Raw genomic sequence first — 24,378 nt, 5'->3', positions numbered from 1 at the left:
AACTGCAAAAAAAAATCCCCCCAACTCATCCTTGGTTTGTTATTATCTTATTTTTATGAATGTCCTTAAGCAAAAAGGTATTCATTTCTAAAAGGCAAAAAAAGAGCAATAGGCAAATAAATTCCTGGGAAGGAATAAGTAAATAAAAGTATAGAAGTATGGGAAAGAACATTACTCTTAATTTTTATATGAATCTGTGAACCCCAACTGCTGCAGATCATCTCTCAGGGTTGGGCTCTCTTCCTGAGTTTAGGAAAGTAAGATGTTTGTCTTTTCTTTATATGCTGTTGGTCCTCTCATATTTATATAACATTTATATTTATATACATTTCAGTTACCAAAATATTATGTCAATCAACCTTCCACCCTCCCTCTGCAGTTTCTAATGAGGCTGAATATACAGCTCCTTCTTATTTGGGGAATTTCTGGGTAGAAAATAAAAGATTTCCTTCACAGTTACAAGGAGACTCAAAAAGGGCATTTTCCCTCTTTGGCAGTGGTGTGAGTGGCTGTTCACAGTGCTTGAAACACATAATCCTCTTGAACCTCTGTGCAGAGTGGGAGTGAAGCCTGTTGTAAACAGTCAGACCCAAAGGGATGGAACCACTTGGCCACTTGCTAGGAGAGCTCCAATGGCTCATCTGATTTTTAAAGCAGAAAGAACTCCTATTTAGCTGCTTCTAAATGACTCCTCCTTCACTTCAAAGGGGTGGTTTGTGGTTTATGCTGTGTAGACACTGATGGCATTTTTATTCCCTGCTGGAAGGACTCCCGAGGAGTTTGTCCCCTGGGAAAGAGGCTTTTATTAATTTGGTTGTATCACAAAAACAAATGTACAGTGAGAGCATCTGGAGGGTGCAGTGCTACAGGGCAAGTTTTTTACCCTGTCCAAAGCAGAGGGAGTTGAGTAGAAAGCAGATTGTCAGCTATTTTGTTGACTTTCAGTGCCCCCTCTCTACAAACAATCCAGGATATCAGCAGCTCTGGGGCTGCTGGAATTGCAGACATAGGAGTGCTGGTACTTGGAAGCTTTGTCATGGATATTGGAACTGGGCTTGTAGAGCTTGCTTTGATAGAACTAAAGTTGCCAGGTCGGTATGTCAGTGTTTAGTCCTCATTTTATATAGCAGGATACTAATTTATGTAGTGGGGAAGGTGTCCTAATTGTTTTCTAACACAGAGGTATTGAAGCATGGAGAAAATACTCTGTTATAAAAATACTGCTTGCTGTAAAGAGCTGGTGGTATGGCAGTAAAAGTGTCTTAAAACTGGGAACAAACTATTTCTTGAGTAAATAGTGAGCATCCTTCATTTCTAGTAATGTGAAACAGTCCTGTTTGAAGTGAAATAGGCTGGTTCTGTCTGTACAGGGCAGCAGTTCAGGAAGGCATCAGCAGAACAATCTATCACAGTAAAAAAGCAACAGGAGTCAGAAAGGCAGGGTAGGATTTTTCAGAGAAAAAGTAACTGAATGATGCAGGTATAAAAGTCCCACTAGAAGCCAAAGGGTTTATTTTTATTGAAAGCTCATTTTTAAACTTCTTTCAGGTAGAATTTGACCAGAACCTCGGGGTTAACTCTTGCAAAAAGTCAGGAGAGTTCTGTTACCACATTAGACACCTTGACTGCAGCTGCTCCCCTGCATGGGATCTGCAAGACTGAAGTCTTAAATTATTTGAGTCATAACACAGAAACTTCTAACTACAGAATCTGTGTCCCATAATGCTGAGATATTTTGTAGAAGATCTACCCAAATATTCACCTTCCCACTCCTGCTCATTCAGTGAGCTGGAATGCAGCACTGCTGCAAAGGTTGAAATAGTTACAAGCTTGAAATGAGATTTTTGACTATTTAATTTTTTTATGGATGCTAGGAGGTGCCTTTGTGTTTAGGTATCATCCTCTCTGTTCTTTTTCTCTGAATCAGTCTGTAAGCTAAGCAGGAGGATTATTCCCAAGTCATTTCCTTGTGCATAATGGCAGAAGGATGAGAGTGAAGAGCCAACCACTATTTTATGTGGCAAATTTACTCTGTTTATGGTTTATCAGAACTCACATTGGGTGGTGATACCTTAGTTTTGTGAGCATCCTGTACAACTTCTGCTTTGTTAATATCTTTGTCATCTGGTCAAGAACTTGCCAACTCTGCATTTGCCGTGCACTTCACAAAATAAGGAACAGAATTGTTTAGTGTGATCCTGACACTTTTTTCCATCTTCTAATCTTTTCCATTCAGACACTTCAGTTTAGAAGTGTCAGAGCCCATCTGGCAGCCTCTTCACACCAAAACACAGAAAGCATATGGTGTGCAATTACTATATAATGCACTTTGTGTTCAAACCACTTAAAATAGTAATGCCTCCAAGGAAATTTTGAACTACCCTTTGGTTCATAACCAAGGTCATTTCAACACTGCTCTCTTGCTGAATAAATAAAAAAAACTAAAGGCTTTGATCATTTCCATTCCGTGGGATGGAGGTGGTGTTTGTATAAAAGGCTTCACTAGGGATTTCATTCCAGCTATCTGGTGGAGAGCTTTCTTCCCTCTGAGAGGAAAGAACCTGCAGTGTTTGCTCCCCAGGACCTTCCTTGCATGATCTCTGTGATGACCTTTCCTCCCACGAAGAGTAATGAATTCCAGAGTCTGTCTTTGCTGCTCCCTTTCTGGGTAAGGCACTCCCAGATGGGCTCTCTCCCTTAATCTCTTAGCTGGTCAAACGCTGTCTGTGCTGGTAACAGCTCTCTGAAGGTACCTGATTTGATTTAAGATACATCTATATGTGTTAGTTGGTGTCTGTCCTCAGACAAATCAATCTGGTTAAAGGGCATGACTGGCTAGAAACACCCCATCATCTCAGGCTGCTTCCTCTGCTTTAAATTCCTCTGCCTCTAATCAAGGAGGAAACAATTAAACGGTGTCTTCGAGCTCATAATTAGGCTCAGAAACTTCTTTTCTAATACAAGGACTTTGAAGGTAAGAGAGGGATTTGCAGCCCTACCTAAAAACCCGCTGGATGAGCTGCTTCCCCTGCTCAGAGTGTGATTACAGCCCTGGGCACTAGGCTGTGCTCGTGGATGGGAGAATTCCCAGGGAGGGAAGGGACGCCAGGCACCATCCGGAGAAACAGCAGCGATTGAGGCACAACGGAGCTTTTAATCAAGGGAATTCTTATTTTTCCAGCCCTCCTTCCCCACGCCTGCAGGACTAACCATGCAGGATGCGTGCCAGGAGAGAGCTGATAGCACTGTGCTGGCAAATGTGCAGCTCCTGTAAAATCACCTCGAGTCATCAGTTACTGCTGATGTTTGCTACTCAAAATACCAGGGTAACAGACCAGCATCCGTTTTCTGATGGATTTGTCTCGTTAGTGTTACAGGCAGGAAAAAAAAAAAAAAAACAAACACCTAAAAGGCGAATTTTAAATGTAAATACTAACGTGTGCAAACAAACCTTTCAGAGTCATTTCAGAGAGCTGCCTTGCTAAATGCAGCAAATTCAAAGAAATCTAAACATACATTTCACTGATATAGTAAGGTTTGGTAAAGCACAGTTTTCTCCACGGTTTTTTATCCATTTCATCAGTTATTTTGGTAAAATTGAAACTGTAGAACTGAGATTTTTTTTTTTTTTTTAAATGAAAACCTCTGAACTGACAGTGAATTTTATTATTACCTTGTTGAGGCCTCAAGCTTTGGCTAACACTGCAGTACAGTAAGCCATGTTGTACTTGGAAATACAGTATGCCACTAGCAGCTAATTTTCCATTTTTCTCCCTGGAATGGCTTCATATTTTGTAAGGTAGGGGGAGTGGAGTTGCATGAAAAGAACATTTATTAAGCTTGAGCTCTGTAATTATGGTTAAATGAAAACTGGCTCTACTTGTGCTTCTTCCTGTTACTGATAGCCTATCTTGGATCTAATTTTGGAAGAACCAAATTTCCAATCACTGCATATTACTATAATTTTCAAAAAACTGGACAGAAACATTGCCCTTTTTGTCTTTAAATCAACACAGTCAGGGAAGTGTTGAGCTGAAAATCGGTGATACTTTTAGAAAGTATTTTCCCTCATTCCTGCCAAAAACTACAACCTCTACAATATTAAAGGCTGAATGATTTACTTTGTAATTTTTGTCTCCTCCAAAGCTTTCCAAATGAATATTCAACAGCAAGTCAGGATGATGCTTAGTTAACAATGGCATCATTTAATAGACTTTACAAAGACTATTGTGTTTCCCACCGGATTGATTGGAAATTAACCCTCTGATCTGGAGCAGCCTGGCTCTGTTTTGGTTTTTTCTTGCATTCAGATAACCACTGTCAGCCCTCAGATTTCATCCTGGAGAAATGTCCTGGCTTGGAATTGCAGAGAACACTGTGATTTCACATTTTGGGACTCCTGTGATCTGGGTTCAGATGTTACACACGAGTTGCCGTGGTCGGCTCAAGGCCACGGGATTTGACTCTGAAGTATTTTCAGCACTAATAAAATCTGTGGTTATGTATACAGCTGTTACTTTATGGTTTTCCTAGCAACTATAAAACATACATTCCTGGGGATAAATTTGCCTCTGCACAGTCACAGATGTTTTAAGGGGGTTTTTTTTGTAGCTCTGTGTGCTGTATCTTGGCACTGATACTGTAGATCTCTTATTAGAAAAGCAGCACATGCTTGCTTATATATTTATGTACTGTCTAGGAGCTCAGTAGATAAAAGATGGGCAATACCAAGACACCTAATAGGAGATTTTGGTTAAAATATAAATGCTGCTAGAATTTGCTCATATAAATGCTGCAAGAATTTGCTCACTGCTGACAGCATATGATACATTTTGCCTTTAATTTCCACAACAGAATGTAACTATTTTTATTATTTTTTTAGAATTGATGTACTGTAACAATGTGCTGTCTGTGCTGTGGGGGATGTTAGACACGTGACAGTGGGGTTGTTTTTTTGTCTTTTAGGAGAACTGTTTTTTAGGATTACACTCTTGTAACCCTCCATCCTCAGCTCCTACAGCAGACACTCTCCCCTCAAACACAGACCTCAGACCCATTTTCTTGCCCATAACTGCACACATTTTTTGCCTCCTGCAGCCTGAGCTTTGTATGTCCCCCAAGCCCACTCCACAGCATTTTGCCCTCAGCTGGAAATGCTGATCTTGGCTCCAGCTGAGTCCCAGAGCTGCTGGATGTGGCCTGGAAGCAGGAGGCTCTGCTCAGCCCCACAGCAGTAATTGCCATTTTGAGATTTCTCACCAGGCAGGTCCTGTGCAAGTCTGTAACACGGCCCATTAACTCTGATTAGTGGAATCTTGCTTTTATGTGAGAAAATTACTTTCAGCTGTCACTCATCTTTTGTATGTATTCTTCTCTTGAAAGAGCAGCTTTCATGTTCCAAACAGTGTTACTAAAATCCAGGCAGTCCAGAGAAAATACAAATATGTATGTTAGGGGGCAATTAAGCTGAAAATATCCTTTACCTTCTGTTTAGATGAATGGAACAGTTACCCTTTTTATTTAATGAGTGTCAGTGTAACAGGCATTCCATAGAAAGTGTGAAGATGAATTCACAGGAGCTGGAAAAAGTTAATTTTATTTTTTAGATTTAAGGGAGCACGAACTAAATTCAGACTTATGTCTGTGCCCATGGCAAATAGTGCAGTCAGGACTGATCCTGATGCATGTTCAGGCTTGCAGTTTGCCTTCCTTAAAGCTTGGTTTTGACGGAATTGGGGTTATTCAGGTTCGAATTTGTGCCTGTGCTGTCAGGAAATTCCAGGTATGCAGAGCCCCTGATCCTGGCAGTCAGTTTTTGGTGTCAGTGTTAAAAAGATCAGTGCAGTGGGTTTTGAGCTCCAGCTCATACCACATGTACTGCTTTGAGGTGTTGAGGGCTCAGTAACCCGGTTTTCTATCACACCAATGAGATTTAGAGACATTTTTTGAGTGTTTGTTTCCAGGGGATGCCAAGATTTTCCTGGTCACTCCATTTGTGATGAGCTGGAAGGTCAGAAATTGCACAGGGGGAGAAGAGCTGGGACCAAACCATCCAGAGGGTCCCCTGGGCTGGTCTTGGAGCTCACACTTGGAGCCCATGTCTGTGTTCTGGGCAAACAGCAGGAATTGCTGCTCACATGGAACTCCTGAATAAGCAGAGATAACCCTTCATGTACTGCACACACAGGCTTGATGTTTCTTAAATAATCCTGGGAGCTGGATATTTACTGAGCAGAGGAGGAGAGTTCTCTGTTGCAGGAGGAGCAGATCTCCCCAAACGTGGTGTACCCACCTGTGTGTCAACATGTTTGTCCACATCTTCAGCTACAATCAGTTCTCCCTTTGCAATCTTGCAATACTTTTCCAAAATAGAACAACTTTATATCTTCATTATCAGAACAGTGTTCAGGTAGAGCAGCAAGTAACTGGCCTGGTACCAACTTTCAGATGGCAGTTACTGAATAGTTGGTTATTTCTCTGTGCCTTTGGATTCAATCTCTATGGAAATGAAACAAATACATTGCTTACATCGTAATTATGTGTGAACATGGCTAAAGGTTGTTGTGTTTTAGTGTTAATTAGTGTTCACGCTACACAAGCACCTTCATTTATGTAGCTTTTGGTGGTTTTGCACCCTGCTGTGAATTCCTTTGTGATGTTCTGCATCAGTTTTTCCAGTAGGGAGCTCTGCTGATGAAAAACAGGCATGAAATTCTTCAGATAACATATTTTAATGATTTGCAGGTTCTCTCTCATTCTTCTGTACACATTTTTAAAACTGCAAATCCCTTGAATGGGGCCACCTTTGCTGAAATGATGTTTGAGATCCCTTTGGCCCTACTGTAAAACTTATATCAATTCACTAATGAGTTAGAGTGATGTTAATGCTTATAAGCAGAAGGTCTTTGAGAAGTGACCTTTTTTATTGTGTTCCATATTTCTTGTCTTCAGGAAACATGAACAATTTCCCTAATTGATTGTTTTAGTCACGATGTGTAATTGGTTTTAATTTATTTCTGTTTCCTGCTCTGCCAGTGATCTTCCTGTGATAAACATGATGGAGCTCTACCTGCTTTAAAATACCTCTGGATAAGTCAAGTTTGCATTCTTTAGCTCAGGCATGAAATGGCTTTGGCTATTTAATTCAGTTTGTTTGGCTTTGAAGTTTTGTTGGCGAGAAATTTCAGAGGTGCTGCTTTGGAAAACAAGAAGATGAGAAAATTTATTTTATGTGTTCTTTTGTAAGATTCAGATAATATGCTTTGTCTGCAGCTGTGGTGGAGCTGTAGTATTGGATTGGGATATGTTTTGCTGCAAAGGAGAAGAAAGACTTGTTTGAAAAGGCTCTGATCTCAGAAGTGGCATGTGAGTGCAGTGAGAAACTTGTATAAAGTATGAATTCATTACACAGCCTGTCTTTGTAAGTAGGGCTCTGGGAGGAGGGGGAAGTCTTTTACAAATAGGTGTCCTCAGAGAAACTTGTCTCTGTTTCAGAGGTCTGGAAACTGAGGCACAAACACAGGCCTGGCCAGGGACTAAAAAGCAAATAACACCAAAAGCCAGGACTGGAGCACCAGCTTCTGCACCTCCATCAAGTGCTCCAGGCACTGAACCAGGCAGTTCCCAGCTCTTGAGGAAAAAGCACTAAATCTTTCATGCATTCAGCTGAATTGGCCAGACTTTTGTACAGTGAAGATGGTATTTAATATCTTTACCCAGCTCTGTTCACTTCTACGCGGGTGGGTTTTTTCTCATTGACTCCTTAAATGACCTGCTTTCAATTTTAAAGGATTTCAGTACTTATCTTCTGTCATTACTGAGGTTTTATATCTGCCCTTTCATTAGTTATGACAGTAGTAGATGGCAGCAGTTATAAATACCTCATCTCTTTGACAGTAAAGCAGCCACGAGTGGTGCTCTCAGCTCAGAGTTAAATCCTGCCACGCTCTCCACAGTCTCATGTTGTAAACATCAAGCTGCCAAATAGATCTAAGTGATTAGCATGGGAAAAAAAAGGAGGTGTATTCACTGCTTCCCACCAGTGGAAACATATTTGGCTTTCATCCTTGGTTGTCCAAAAGCAAAGCAAATTAGTAGTAAGAAATAGGAGAGTTTCTTTGAGCTTTCTGTTGTGAATTGTTCCTTTAAAAATTGCAAGCTTTTCTTCTGAAGCTGAAAGTCATAGTTAAAATGATTAAAACGATTTTCCAGCATTTATAAAAATGATGGCAGAATAACTCAGGGACTAGGTGGGTCAATTAAAAACTGCTTTTTTTTTTTTTAGGATTTTATTGCCAGCAGGTTGGCTCTAAAACCGACAGTCAGTGTGTCATGTCTTTAGAGCTGTTTTCTGTTCTTAAGGGCTGTGATTACACATCACAAAACCCTCTGGTGTAACAAAGTTTGGTATCAGCAGAGCAGTTGTCTTTGCTGAGCCACAGTCCCCTCTCTTCTCCTGTTCCCATCACCAAGGTACTTGCAGTTATGGGCATTTTAGCTGAAGAGGGTCTGTTGGATCATCCAGTCTGTGTCAATACAGGATTTTTCCTTCAGGAGGCATCAACCAGGAAAATGTGATGCCAGTGCTGCTCATTCTGTGTGTTCAGTGGGTAAATGCAGGGCCTTATTCTCTAGGGGTCAGCTGTGTGCTGCTGAAGTGCTGAGTTCAGTCTCTGGACGTGTCCACGTGTGTGAATGTACGACCAGAGCAAGGCACTGCTCCTCACAGGCTTCTCCTGAGCCCCGCGGGCTTTGGCCATGCACCACTGCCTGTCCCTGACTGATGGAGGGCTGGAGTGCCCTGTCAGGGGGTTGGATTTCAGGGGCAGATGCTGTCAGAGGCCATTTGAGATGAGATGGTGTCTCTGAGGTGTCTCCAGACGCACAGACATCGACCCGTTGGTTGTAAACGCCTGCGTGGAGTGATCTGTGCGCTCTCTTGAAAGCCAGAAGGTTTCCTTTCTAAGCAACCCACAGGTGCAATAAACTGGGGGAAAACCCTTCAGAATTGGTTTCAACATGCATCAAAGATGCCCTTTAAATAGTCATAAATGCCAAGATTTAGTTCTTCAAAATTGTAGTTTACTAAGTGGTCTATTTGTATTCACTCTGTGTTTGCCACGGGCTAAAAGAATAAATGAGTTATTGCCATTTGGCTGATGGATTGTAACTTCTTAGGTATGATAATTGTCCTTGTGGTTGTGTGTTCATAACAGAAGAGTCTCTGATTTCTGATGAGTTGTTTAGCATTTCTGCACAGCCTTAACAAAGTATCAGTGCATGTTAATTAATGCTTGTACAGTAATGGTCTAAATGTCTCTGCTTGCCACCTTGGACTAGAGGTGGCAACAGCAGCCTGTCTAAACACACAAGAAAATACTGTGTTTAAAACACCCAAATAATGTCGATTAAACCACACTGCAAACCCAGTCAGAATTATTCCTGGCAGTGGCATCTCATGCCTAAGTTATCAGGAATGTATTTGCATCACACCAGTCAGTTGAAGGGATCCTCAAATTACATAGTAACGTGGATTGTCTTACACTTTGCTTTTAACCAGGGCAGAAAAGCTCCAGCTGCTGAACCACAGGCCTGTGACGGCAGTTGAAATCCAGCTGGTGAGTAACAATGCCTCTGACTGTTCAAAGCTTAAATGGAAGCAGCTTTAACCTTGAAGATCAATTGAATAATTACTTTCTCATGGCCAGTGATTGAATATATCCCTTTATGCACATCTTTACATCCACTGTTTCAAATCCACTCAGCTTCCTGTCTGAGACCTCCTTAGAGACTTGCCCATCTTTCTCTCAGACAGATTCTCCACCTCTTGTTTGCTTCAGTGTCACATGTTTAAAATGCTTGATGCAGTCATTAAAGGTTAGTAACCAGAGTCTTGCAACTAAGATTATATTTAACCTGGGTCTTTTTGCTGCTGCAGCTCTTGCAATCCTGTACTTCACTTTTTGACAGCTGCCATGACGTGGTTGTTTTGGTGGCAGAGTTTTGTGTTACACTAAAACCAAACGTGCTGAAAAGAAATTAATGACTGATAGCAAATTGTGAGCAGTGATGCAGAATGAGATATGGATATAAACAGACTTCCTCATGGAAAGTAGCCATTGCCAACCTGTTAAGCATAATTCTGGTGTAAAGAGGGATTGTCACTAAATAGAAAGAGATGATTATATTCCCGGAAGGATCTCCTTAGGAATCCAAACCCCCGTGGTAATAAAGAGCTTGTTATAATCAGGATATTATTTCAATGAAGATCTCTTGCATTAAGAACATCTGTTTGCCATCTTAACCTGAAACCAAAGTGAGGAGTAACAGGATCATATTTTGCTGCAAAAAGGGGAAGGATTAAAGAGGCACCAGTAGGACTATTTTTCTTCTGTAGCCACAGAAAAGGGATTATAACACTGAAGGCGTCTCTGGGAAGAATGTTCCCAGCTGAGGAATTAATGCTGTGTTTTGTGATTGAGGAGATCAGTGTCAATCATCAACCCAACCAAGAGCATTAAGGCTTCATGAGCTCTGCTTAGGCACTTAGTCATAAGCCATGATGTGGAGCCTGTCTCGTGCCTTTGTTAGCCTCATGTGCTTAGGCACAGATTTATTTTATTGCCATAGACAGTTTCTTTTTCCCTTCTTTAAATGCAATAATCTTTTGCTGCTTTCAGGTGACTGTATGGTTTTGTTTGTGTCTTCCCTCCTCTCCTTGTTAATCCTTCTTAGTTCCTTATTATCTTACCTACCCATAAAATATTGAAAATAGTTTGCTTCTGTGTCATGTTTGAAGTCCAGGACGTAAATATAAGAAATTTGGGCCTTTATATTAAAAGTCAAGTTTCTGTAGAGTGTTGTACTTTGGATATTCCAAGATTTGTAGTGTGAAGGTTAGATAAAACTCATTGCTAAAACTTGCAGAAACACAGACACGAGATTTGAGTTCAGTGGCAGTTCATTATTTATCCAGAACCTGTCCCTAATGGTCAGTTGTGAAAAATGTGATATTCGTACATTTGGGGATTAGCCTGAATTTCTGTTGTCATGGAAGTGTTGGGGATGTACTTACTCCTGTTCCATTGCAATTCCCCTGTAATTCCCAGGGCTGGTTTCTCCAAAACTACCATTACAGTGATCCTAGTTGGCTGGGCTGTTAACGCTGTGTTAGATGAAGCCTCCCCGAAATTGCAGTACATTCACTCTCTCATCAAAGTCTTTTGAGCTCAATAACTGCTGGGAAACTGCAGAGTGGTTCATTTAAGTGAAATCCAGAGCCTGGGAGCCTCAGCAAGGAAATGATTTTGCTGTTCAGTTGCTGTCTTGAACCATTTGGGGTTTTGGTGAGGACAGGGGAAGGAGATTGTAGCAATCACTGAACACACAAACCCTCTGTCTTCTGTGAGTGTGAAGTAACGCAGAGCAGGGGAGGCTGCTCTGTTTTCCTTTGATGTCCGTGGGGAGAAGATTATCCACACACAGATTTCATGCAGGCAAGTCAATTCACTGCAGCTGATGGATGGGAGACAACCTACTGAGAAGTGAATATTAGGGTCTAAAATTGCCTTAATTCTCTTTCCATTGAACTTCCCCCTGCCTCTTAAAAGCTGTGAGTTGCTCCTGGAGTTGAATCAGAAATAAATGATGATGAAAGCTTCTGACCAGTTCATTTAATGCAGCCACATCAGTCTTCTTTTTAAAAAAGCTTTAAACAAAATGCTAAACAAGCCATATCTATCTCTCACTTGCTCAAAGAGTTCTGATGTCTCAAACTTTTACTCAGTGTTACCCGTCTGTGGAATAAAGTCAGATTTACCTGACAGGCCTTTAATTGCTCATGTGACAGGATAGGTATATTTACTGTTGCTTTTTTGCCTTTCCAGCTTTTTAGTTTTTTACTCTCCCTCTACGAAATTCCCTGGGTTTAGTTGTATGCAAATAATAAATCAATTTTGATGAAAATATATTTAAGCTAAAAACCAAATTTATGTTGTGATCTTTTGATCCCAGGGTCTTCTGTAAGTCTTTCTGCATAAATTGGTGCCATTGTCCATATTTGTCTTTTCCAGACCGTGTGCCAGGGTTTATTTTCAAACAACAATAGCAACAAAAGGAGCATGAAATTCTAATTCATACCCCACAGGGTAAAACACTGTACACACTGCAGCTATCTTGACCTCCTGTTTTAATCTTTAACATATGTTGTTCCTGGCTCAGTGATTCACAAAGGAGGAAGAAAAAAGACACTGATGTTCATCTAACCATGACAGTGGTTCAGCTTTGCTTAGTGCTGAACTGTGGTGGGGTTGAAGATTAAACATCTTCTTTTCTAATGAACAAATTGCTCCACGTTCCTCTCTCAATGGAAAAGTAGATTTTAATTCTGTGCTTTTTAAAAACTGGGTTTTCATCTGTCAAACCAGACAACCTTGTACCTGTGTGCTCTGCATAACCAGGCTGGCAGATTCTCTTTTATTCTTGACTAGAAAGTAATAATGTAAAGTATTCTTCTGGAAAACGGAAGATCTTAGAGGATTTAAACATTTTATTTTCTCAACAATATATTCTGCTTCCCATTTGGTTAATTAGCTCTGAGGGACATTAATCCAATCATTCAGTCTTTCACTTTATTTCTTTTTTTATGTGTTTTTTTCCTATTAGTGTGTTAGTGCTGAACAATTTCAAATTACTGCTCAAAGGAGGAAATAACAGTCATTTTCTCATCAAACATCTACCTCCTACACTGGAGTTAAATTATGTGCTTAATTGCTTTGGAAGTGATCAGAACCCCTATTTCCTTTATTACTGTATTTACTGTTTATTTTTTAAACAGAACTCTTGGCTTATTATTCAAATAAACCGTAGCTTTTGGCCCACAGGTTGTTCTGCTCTGTGATGCTGAGGTTTGTTCCCCACCAAATATTACTTGTCCTTCAGACAGTTCCTGACTTCTTTCATTACTTTTTGGGGTTCTTCAGTGTGGCTTTATTTATTCTTCAACATTTGCACTGTGTTGTCCTGTCTCAGGAGACTAAACAAAATAAACATTAGCATTGAAAGCTTGAAAGAAGCACAGCAAGGACGATGAAGTTTCTTATACTTGGCTTTTATTTGGGCAAGCAGAAAAGGTATGATTTTAATTAGGAAAAGCGTGTTCCAAAGTGTTTGTCCTTGTTTCACCAACTAAAAAAAAAACCAAAAACCTACACAATTATGTGTTTATATGTCTGTGTTCATATTTTGTGCTTACATTTCGTACGTGGCACTGTGAACGTACAGGTTTGCACATTTAATTTATGAACAAACGCTTTAATCTTTGAAATTATCTTAATAGACTGGCTGTTACTTTCTGATTTACCTCCTCCACAAACCAAATCTTTAAAAGCTTCTGAAAAATGACTTTCTGCCATGAGAATTCACCAGCAGGTCTTGACGTGACTCAGCGCTTAATGTCGTTCTGTGATTACGTTCTGTGATTTGGTAATTACGGGCGTTTTGTTCCTCTGAGAAGTTCAGGCATAGTGCTCCATTTAAAAAAGCTCCTGTTAAAATGTGCAGCTGGGAAGGGCTGTGTGGAGGCAGTAAAATATCCCACAGCCACATTTGTTTAATGAGCACAGCTCTGGTTCCCAGCAGCGATTCCGTTACGGAACGAGGCATCTGCCAGGGCTTCATGCTGCACTTGGAGAGAGATTTCTCTTTGCATTCTCTGACAGCAAGATTCAGGGATGGGGGTCAGATGCCTGTTTCATTTTCCAGGGTTAGAAAGCCCATGCACAGATGTATCTGGAGAGGAAGAGGAAAACTGGCATCATTTTCTTGAGCTATTCTCCATTTAGTAAACATTTGCCTCATTTTAAGCTTCAAGTCCAGTTAAGTTAGTTGGAGCTCTTAGATGCTTGAAATTAAGTCCAAACATAAGCTCTGGCTTAACAGTTGTATGTACAAGGTGCTTAAGCAAGTGAAAAATTGGTTATTAGATTTCTAAATAAAAGTAGCATTGCTCTCAAAGGTGAGCAGAACTGTGGCTTCAGCTGCTCTCTGAATACTTGTATATATTGCACAGTTCTGAAAATCTGGATGTTTTTAGCAATACATTATCAATAAAGTAAGGAGCAACTGTGGGTACGCAGGCTTGAAAAGTAAATACAAACTGCAGAGGGAACGTGCCCCTTTTATTTTTAGCTGTAGGAATTTTATGCCAATTAAGTTCCTAAATAAGGTTTTCTTGCTTCCTTCCTTGATTCCTTCTTTGGTTGTCTTGTAGATTGTATTGTGTAGAGCATTAGCTCTATATTGTTCAGAGGATTGGGGAACTGAAATGTGAAAATTGCTTCCTGTATGAGTATATTGCAATGGGAATTTAATAACTAACTGTTATGAGTTTGGGTGAAATACAAGTTATTAGTGAGGCCTGACGTGACTGAATTATCTCGACCACATAGTTGCATTTCATAGATAATTCATCCTGTGTGTATGTATCAATGACACTGATGTGCTGTAGCATTTGCTACTAAAACCCTGGAGTTATTTTGGGATGGTTTAGACTTGAATGTTGTGACTTGGGAATTATTTATTACGGAAGCCACAGAGCTGCCACAGCTCACTGCCCTTCCCTGTGTTCACTTCCAAAACCCCTCGCTCAGCCCTGGGAAAGGGACATGCTTGTCTTGCTGCACATCAGGGTGCTTTTTATCTATAAATTGTATTTCTGTAACACTGCCCAGTTCTGTTACTTGCCCAAATCCCTGAATATTGAAAATAGGTGGGTCAGCAGTGCTTTGGTTGACGAGACCCTAAACTTTGCACATGGCACAGTCTGTGAGGGTGAACTGTTTCCATTTGGGGCGTGTGGCACTGCCAACATCAACATCTTAGGTCATACACTTATTTCAAACATTTGCATTTTTGTTTTCCTTAGTATAAACTTTGCATTCCTGACTGCTTATGGTTTGAGTCTGTTGCTTGAGCAGTTTCAGCCAAGTGCAAGTTAGAGGCTAGCAAGGCTTTTTGTTAGATATTTTTTCACAGATTGGTAAAATGCGTGCTAGAAAAGTAGGTGCTTGAATACAGTAGTTTCATTTTGCCTCTTAGGCTTTTTCTTACACGTAATTTCTCTTCTCAGCACCATATCTTCTGATACTGTGGGTAGGATTTTGTCTTATAGTTGTAAATCAGAAGGCTGTGAGAACATCTGTTGAATGTAGAAAAAGCCTCTGGGTGACCTTCTGTTCCCCTTGAGATCTGTTTTCCTTTAGGACAGTTTCATTTGTCTCTTTATCTACATACTGTCTGTGCTTAATTTTTGAATTCTGCCTTTTGGCCTTCTGCTTTGCTGCTTCCTCACTGCTTATGTTTTCATAAGTCAGGCTCAGGCTGGTTTTTTTCACTTCCCTAAAGACTGAAAAAAATTGATTTTTATGGTTTTTGCTTTTGATCCTTTGAACTCTTGAATGGTATCACAGCAAAATAGCACTGGAACATCAAGCTGAATAGTCAGCTGTCTGCCCATCCTGCCAAATTTGTGTCTTTTGGTGGTTCCTGCTGTGAGAGCTGGTGGAGAGGCACCAAGAGGGGTGAGCACTTGGTGAGGCTGATGCAGTAGTTTAAGGAATTACCACTTCCCTCTGGCAGAGGTTAGGGGTCTGTCAGCAGAAGGGAATCTGGAGCTACATCCCCCCTTCTCAGAGCAGTGTCTGGCATCTTTGCTGTAAAGATGCTTTTCTCAGTTACGGCACCGGAGCGTCTGAAACACGAGAGACAATTTTCCTTCATCAACTTTGTGCTAAAGTGTGATTCCTTGAGCTGCCAGGGCAGTCACCAGAGCTCATCTGTCACTGTCCAAGTCGTGTCTGCAGTTTGTCAGCCGGGCAGGGCTGGTGCTCAGCCAGTACAAATGACATCAACGAGGTTGTTCATCCTGGGAGTTGGGGCATTACTCATTTGGAGTGATGTGCTCACTGAGGAACATGCAAGAAAACAGTGATTAGATCCTCACATAAGTGTATTCTGTCTTAAATAAGAGTCGGTGCTGATCTAGAACTCACTGTTTTCTGTTTGAGTTCTGATTCCATGCTTATGTTTAACTCTGTCTCCCTGAAGCAAGCACCTGAAGGAGAAAGTGTTCAGAGAAAAAAAAGGGGAGAGGGGAGATATAAATAGGGAAGGATAAAATTAAAATGGGTGGACTTCATGCCATCCAATAAATCAAATCTAAACTAGGCAAAATGCCATTTTTCTGAAGATCAGAAAGCAGAAGGATGTGGGGGACATTGGCCACTAAGAGATCAGTCATCCTGCCTGGAATGATATTGCCTGTCCAAAGCATGTGGGCTGGTTCTTTGTATTTTCCTGCTGCTGTGGAGCTGTCACCTTTAAAATTCAATGTAACAGTAATTAATAACACTATAATCCAGTCTGAAAACCAGGCTGATAATCCTCTAAGAAACTTAATAGCATAGGGCATCTGTAGAGTAATGCAGAGTCAGCAGGATTGGTACCTAGGAGTGGGTGTAACATACTTTATCATGGAATCACAGAACCCTGGAGTGGTTTGGGTTGGGAGTGACCTGAAGGAACATCCAGTTCCAACCTCCCTGCCGTGGAGAAGGGCACCTTCCACTTCCACATTTCATGGTATGGTGTTGATGTTCAAGGTGTGCTGGTCAGACTGCTGGGATGATCCCCTCTGGATGCAGCCTGGCAGCAGTTACCTGACCCCACTGCAGTAGCTGCAGCAGTTCTCACAGAGAAGGAGGATTTTTTAGTGTGTTTTTAGTGTATTTTAGTGTATTTTAGCACATGGAGTACAGTGTAGCAGGTGGCTGGAACAAGAGCCAGGACTGTTGTTCAAGCCAGTGTCCTACAGTAGTTTTTGAACTAACAGTACTTGGAAAGCCACTCCACAGGGAATTTCATCCTTTGATCGGGGATAGTCCTCAGAAACAGTCACTTGCAAATGGATATTCAGTGTCTGCCTTTTGCTACATGAGTGGATTTGAGCTGTGTGCACTTCCACTCATCCAGGATCTGTGGATAACGCTGATGAACGATGATCAGACTGTGCAAAGAGGGCTCGTAGGACTGAAGAAAAAAACAAGTTAATTGAATATACCACTCAGCTTTTCAGAAGGCAAGATGCATCTGAGTAGCTGACAGTTTATAGCTGGAGCTGATTAAACCTGCATTGACTTGGAACCATAATTAATATAAATCACTGCTCTTCAAAGGACATTTTAAAGGACTTTGTATAAAAAAAGAAAACTCAAACCCCACAATCCTAATTGGTTTCATTTGCGTTTGAAGAGTTCTTCTGACTTGCTTTTCCAGTCCTCTGACAAGCTTTTTTCCCTTTTAACAGCTGCCTATAAATTAGGGCAGTTGTTTTACTGGTGGCAGTGATATAAGAGTTCCCACAGCTCCACAGTGGGAGTAGGTCCCCAATTAATCTCATGGAATCATATAGTTGATTTTGTGACAGCATATTTTGTGTTGCTCAGAGCTTTTTAAATGCCTTTATACCCAGGAATCTCCAGTCTAAGCAAATTCCAGTAAAGTGTAGCTGCTGCAGGATTAGGTGGTTTCTTTTATGGCCTGGTTACTTACAGTCCAGGTGCCAAGGTTCAGGGAACCACTCTCAGGATATCTCATTTCAGTTCTCACATGAAAGCACAGAAACTTGGGACAACAAGTCTGGAAGGTGGGTCTGAACAAGAGCTAAATGAAAAGCCTGGCTCAAGACATGGATGTGAAGGTTGAGAGAGACTTGAGGAGAAACCAGGGAGGAAAGGCTGTTCCAAGTGTGGTGTGTTCCTTGTTGGAAGGAAAGCAAGGTCTCGTTCCAGAGTGCCAATTGTAGTGGTTAACAATGGAGCTCTCCTTTCTTTTTTTTTTTTTTAAATATTGCAAGAGTTCTGCTTTGTAAAATGCTTTTGTAATGAGCCCAGACTGTATCTTGCATCCATTGACAAAGTATTTTCCGATGAGTTGAGCTCTACTCTTTGGAGCTGAGGAAGGAAGTGTGGATTTAATGATGACAATGGATTGTTTTTTGACCTGCAGATGGTAGAAGAAAGCGAGGAAAGGCTCACAGAGGAGCAGATCGAGTCTCTTCTCCAGACAGTCACGAGTATTCTTCCAGGGGATCCAGAAGAACAGCAGAGAGACTCAGCAATGGCAGTGGAAGACAAAGGTGACCAAGCATAGGAGGCTTCTAGACCAAAGCTGGCAGCAGTTTCAGAAGAGAATCAGCTAATATTTTTCTGTTTTTAACTTGATACCGGTTTAATCCTGTACTGGACATAATTGTAAAATATATTACCATTTTTATTACTTGGAGGTGGTGAGGGAACCAATTGTTTACAAGAAAGCACAGAAAAGGACACTATTGTTTTGGTGTTTTGTCATCAACAGGGATGGCAGTAACTGAGCCTGTAATGGAGCAGCCTGAGAAAGCATGGGGCACAGGATCTGAAGCTTTTGTAATTTTTCATTACCCATGTAACAGCTGTACATTTGAATAGGCCCATGTACAGCTGGCAATGTTTGAATTATCACAGCAGTGCTATAATGGTAATTGCTTTCATAAGCTCTGGAATTGCCCAACTGCCTTTCAGAATAGGGGCTGCAATGCAAAGCCAGCTTTTGGGGCTGTTTGGTGAGCAAAACAGAGAGAGGTACAAGAGCTGCCTGGGGTCTGACCAGGCACTTCCAAGGAGGCTTTTGGCATCACAGAAGTGAAAGGATCTGTTCTCAAGGGTGTCTGGCAGTCCCTCCTCAATAACAGAGAGATCCAGATCACCAGCTAACTCAGCAAATTGCCTCTGAAACCAGGGAGCTGGGCCAGTTTACAGCAGAGAGGCTCTGGACTCAAATCTTAAAGCTCTGACTAACAAACAGCAGAATATTGAGGGGTGAGGTGTGTATTTGCCCTTTGAACATTAATTCCAATATTTATACATAGACCAGTCAGTCCTGTGGATGTGCTGTTGGTGGTGGAATAAATGAGTCAACGCCGAGGTCCTAATCTGGTTTAGGAGAATGAGAGTCTGTCCTGGATGAGGCAGAATTTTCTGTGTACTGAGCTTTTGTCTGGTTAAGGATTTCAGGATCAAGTGTTTAATGTTGAAAGCCTTGATGATTATAATAACTCATTTGTGTGTGTGTATATATACACACATAAAGTCAGGAGCTACCATGGCACTGCTTTATGTTATGGCTGCAGACCATTCTTTTATAATTATTATAAGGTACTGGAAATAGAAGTAAAATTTTAAGTACATCCTGAGAATTTTGTGAATTGCAGACAAGATATAAGACCTCAAATCAGATATCTAATTTTTTTCCCTCCTCTATCATGGCTTTATTTTGTGTTTTTATGCAAAGAATTTATGCTTTCTGAGCTTTAGTTGTGCTGTATATGAAAGGGACTGATAAAGTCCCGTGTCTGGGGGATTTGTGATATGTGTTTCCATGGTATTTAAGCTTCTTTGATGTTTGGAGAGGAAAGAAAATTATTGGAAAATGTATTTCTTGCCTCTTAAAGATAATTTATCTTACATTAAATGCTTTCCAAGGCTGGAGACTAAAGGTACATTTTGACTGGGTAAGTGTAGTACAAGAGGGGGAAAGTCCTTGGTGGTTTTGTGAATACATCAATATGTATTTTTCTCTCTAAATGTGCAAGAAAACAAGAAAGATAATTGGATCGTATCACAGAATGACATGCAATTAATTTTAAAATTAGCATTTTTATTCACAGCAGTCACTGATGTTGTTTGACATGCTGCGGCCTTGGGCTGCGACTGTTTACATTTTTATCTGTCCTTTTCTAAAATTAAGCTTTTGAAGTATGTCCTAAACTTATAAAAAGCAGATGGAAGCAGATCACAAGTATCCTTAGCCAGCAGGAATGCTTTAACAGATCCCTGAGGTTGGATGCTCCACCCTGGGAATTGGTGGTTGGTTATCTTCATGGTTGTTTGCCAACATCCGTGTTCTCTTGTTGTGTGGGTATTGTACAAGGTGCAGGAACTCATTCATTTGCTGTTGTATTTAACCTTTTCATCAGTATCAGTTCCAGATGGATACATCTGTTGAATTCATGGGTCATTTGTTGAGACTCAAAGATGCATCATAAACGATGCATAAATTTCCCTAAAAAATGCAATACTAAATGACATTTGAAAGGATCTGGGATTTTGGCATCTGCATTGCATCAAGAAATGATTTTTAGACCTCCAGTCCGTGCTCTCTGTCACTGTAAGCCCAGGGGGGGAGTTACTCAGGCTCTGAGGGCAGGTTTGTGTTGTGTTTTTCACTCTGGTCCATGTTGGAAACCCAAGGTCAGAAATGGTTTGTGGAAAGCAAATGTCACTTTGCTGCTGTGACACCATTTTTCCAGTGTCTTGCATATTGCACAGAAGCCCTGCCCCTCTCCCAAAGCTGCTTTTTGTTTCCTTAACTAACCAGTTAGACCACAATAGATGGACCCTGACAGTTGTGGAGGAGAGGAGGCAGCACCAAGAGTGGCTGATGCTCTGGGGGTGCAAGAAAGGAACGTGTGTGTCGGGCACTGAAAAGCTCAGTCCCCACTTTTTGTGAAGAAACAGAGTCCTCAGCACCTTCTGAATGTTTAAGAAATGTATATTATTTTTACTTTTCTCGTTTTTTCTCTCCTCACTTTTATTCTCTGTTGTGTGTTTTGGGTTTTGGCAGATGAATGGCTTTGCCCAGGGCAGCTCTTGTGCTCTTAGTGGGAAAAAGGGGGAATGAGCTGCCAGAATTCCTTTGCTGCTGAGATACTTTAAAACACCTGGGGTTTCTCTTTTCATAAATTCAAGCCTGAGAAGCCCAGATTTCTTTGGCTGGAGAAGCCTTATTAGAAGAAGCTTTATTTTATGGGAGGAGGAGGAGCTGCTTCTCCTACCTGGCTGCTGGGCAAGGGAAATAGAGATACTGGAAACAGATGTCCACAGGGAATTTTGTGGAAGATACAGGAAATCCCTCCTGATGTGCTGAGCAGCTTGGGTGGAGGTCAGGCTGTGGCAGGGCTGTGTGTGAGGCTGTGCCCACCACTGAAATGCAGAGTTTGACAAGCAGGGAGCAAATTGCATTTGGTTTGTGTTTGTATGGCATGTTCATTAGCTCAAGGTGTGCAGTCCTAGTTAGAAAAAGGCAAACCCACAAAATTTGGAGTTTTGGTTTTCTTTGGAAGCAGGTTTTCTCCTGCAGCAGGTCTTCAAAGAGCACTGAAGTTGTACATGGAAATGGTGTCCACACATGGGTAATTCATGCTTCACTCTTCATCCCGTTGGAAATACATGTTTTTCCAACTGGTGGTTGAAGGGGGAAGACTTGGTTGACCCTGTCTGAGGTGGGAGGTTGGACTAGGTGATCTCCAGAGCTCCCATCCAACCTCAGCATTCCTGTCAGTCTGTTTTTCCTTCCTCCCACTATGAACTCGGGCTCTCATTAAGAATTGGGGTGCAGCAGACTGGGAGTTCCTCCCTTGTCCCCCTTCCCATCCATGCCTTTGCAGATGGGAGTTTGAGGCTCTGACAAAATGCAAATACTTTATTTCTGGGATATCAGCAAAGTGAACGGGACAGACTTGAAGGATTGCAGCGGGATTTCGTGGTGTGGCTCTGGGTTTATCAGTTGCTTGAGGCCTTGAAATGGGGGCTTGTGGAGTTGCTCCATGTGAGCAGCTGAGACTATTCCAAAAGAGGCTTCTCTGGTGTGAAGGATGTATCCCAGGATGCTGCTGAGATAAGGTGGTATTGCAGTTTTCTCTTGAATTTTGCTTGGTTGAAACAAAATTTTCTCTTGAAGTTTGCTCCATGGGCCAAATTAATCAGTAGTGCCTCTCCCCTGCCTTAAATTTGGCCCAAAACTCCTGCACTCTGGCTGTGCTGGGCCCCTCTGCATCGAGCCACGGGTGAATTATCCCAGCCCAAACTGGGATCATTCTGGATCCCGGTTTTTAAACACACACATTTTTATTCTGTATTGCATTTTCTATGATGAAACTTTTTATTGCCTCTGCCTCCCTGGGGTGGCAGCTCTGCCACATTTGGCAATGTGCAAACAGCACGTTCTGAATCCCAGAAACTGCCTCGCTTCCTTTGGCATGACATCCACTTCCCTTGCCTTTGGACACAGGCTTTGGAAGCATCAGTCTCAGCTGGGAGCTACTGTTGTTTGAGTGACTTATGAAACACTTCAGGCTTTGGCAGAGGGGAGTCAGGAGAGCCTGTGTGCACCTCAGCCTGACCAATATCAGGCTTTTCCTGCTTTTCTTTTTCACTTCTACCCATAACCAACCTTTTCCAGCCTGTTCTTGTCCCAGCTTCCGGAGCAAAGGGGGTGCCCGGCTGTTCCAAACAGAAGGAACAGGAAGAAGATCTTCTGTGCCTAAAAACTTGTCAGGTTTTTTTTTTGGTTTTTTTGCAATAGTACCAGTTGGTCTCAATAACAGCATCTGGTCCCAGTATCCCTCACTGCTAAGGACATCTGTGGTTATGAAATGTTCCTGGTAATTCAGAAGGACTCACGGAAGTGTCTCGGTTGACTCCTCCAGTGCAGGCAGGCGATGCTCACACGTGCACCACACAGCAGCTGCCTCTTCATCCCATAAAACAAAGCCTTACATCTGAATCTGAGTGACAACTATTGTCCTTTCTGGATGACACAGTGACCAGACAGGCATTAACCCTCCGCTCCTGCTGTTCCCAGAGCTCAGTTCTTCACCCTTGGAGATTTATTCCCTTCCTGTGGATGAGCAGTGCTGGCTGGAGATTGCAGTGTGTGAGAAGCCAGTGTGGCAGGACTGGTGATGGGGGGTACCCATGGATGGCTGAATGGAGCAGCACTTGGGGAATGAGGTGCATGTGGAGAGGGGACTGGATTGCAGGGTCGGTGTTTGCCACCTTGAGAGCTTTCCATGGGGTCTCCAACACCCATCCAGCAGAAGGAGAGTTACGCGGTGCCTGTGGAGCTGGACTTGATCAGCCAGCTCTGCCTCACGAGCCTGTGGCCTCAGGGAGGTTGTTTCTCTTCTCCCTGCCTTGGTTTCTTCTTTGGCCAAAGCCCTCAGGGTAACAGGGGTGATCCATGGGCTGGGCACTGCAGGGCTGGGGGTTCACAGCCCCCCAAAGCCGTCAGGGTGATCCGTGGGCTGGGCACGGACAGGGCTGTGGGTTCCCAGCAAAGCTGACCCCTGGAGTGCTGCCCAAGGGCCTGTTTAACATTTTTGTGCATCCCCACGGATAAAAGAGCCTTTTGTGCTGACAGCTGGGAGCTGAGGAGGAGGCTGCAGCCCTCGGCTTCCCTGTGCTTTGGGAGCAGTGTGTGGGTGTCCACGACGTGCTGCTGTGACCGTGATCCCGTCCTGGACACGCGGGTGTCCGTCCTGCTCGGGGCTCTGCTCCCAGCTGGGCCGGCCCTGCCACAGCAGCCCTGACATGACCATGTCCTTGCATCTCTGCAGTGGATGCTTGGAGGTTGTTCATTACAGGGACAAGAGTTTGGAATTCTGCAGGGCACGGAGCTGCCAAACATCCCAGGAATTACCCACCACGAAGGCACGTCCTGCGTGTGCTGCACAGCGTCGCCATCGCTCGCGGCAGAGGTAACGGGGAGCTGACCTGTGTGGTGGAATGACTTCGTAAGGAAAACATCTGTGCTCTTGAGCTGGGCACAGGATCAAGTCTGAGGGTGGGGCTGAGCCATGGAGCCAAAGGAAAGCATTCCCTTGCAGCCAAGCACTGGCATCACAGGGCTGATGGCCATGTCCCCTTCAGGGGACAGCCACGGTCCCCAGAGCAGCAGTGCAGTTAATTTATTTAATGGTGAACAGAGGGTCGTGTTTCTTCAGGAAACATAAATTGTACAGGTTTCTCTTGTGTGTAAACTGCAGTTGTAGGAGCAGACCCTGAACTGGGGCACATAGATGTTGCTCTCTGGACCTCAGTGACATGACTGTCACATGTGCCAGAGCATCCTATAACTCAAGGAAAACAGGGAGGGAGCAGCACTCGGTGTTATCCCAGGGAGAGTTTGCAAAGGGCAAGCTGGGAACACCAAAACTGGCCTTTTTGCATCAGCAGGGGGCTGGTGTTGGTAGGGAAGACCCAATTTGTGTCCTGAAGAGAATGCCACAGTAGAGCTGTTTATGCTGGGGATGTGGGCAGGGACATGGGAAGAGCAGAGCAGGGAGCAGGCAGCTGGAAAGCCACCAGGAGTTAAAAGAGTGGTACCAAAATGAGCAAAGAAACTCTTTACTGCCTGAGAGAGCAACACCTTCACCTGGGCAGCAAGAACCTGCCCTGGGGATGCTGGTCCTTCACCACCAGCTTGATAACACTCCAGATGCTC

The 24,378-nt window shown here is 42.5% G+C and overlaps 1 protein-coding gene across 1 annotated transcript in view; it reads left to right on the top strand.

Annotated features, from left to right (window-relative positions):
- CRCP (CGRP receptor component) overlaps positions 1-24,378 on the top strand; it is a 53,836-nt gene that overhangs the window by 9,632 nt on the left and 19,826 nt on the right. The window contains exons 5-6 of the mRNA XM_027666864.1: positions 9,560-9,617; positions 18,064-18,193. Coding sequence (XP_027522665.1) covers positions 9,560-9,617; positions 18,064-18,193 — 188 coding nt within the window. The remainder of the gene's footprint in view (positions 1-9,559; positions 9,618-18,063; positions 18,194-24,378) is intronic.

The sequence above is a fragment of the Corapipo altera genome, unplaced genomic scaffold, assembly GCF_003945725.1.
Source record: "Corapipo altera isolate COAL_440 unplaced genomic scaffold, ASM394572v1 181, whole genome shotgun sequence".
Taxonomy (NCBI): domain Eukaryota; kingdom Metazoa; phylum Chordata; class Aves; order Passeriformes; family Pipridae; genus Corapipo; species Corapipo altera.
This window is presented reverse-complemented; position numbering and strand designations above follow the sequence as displayed.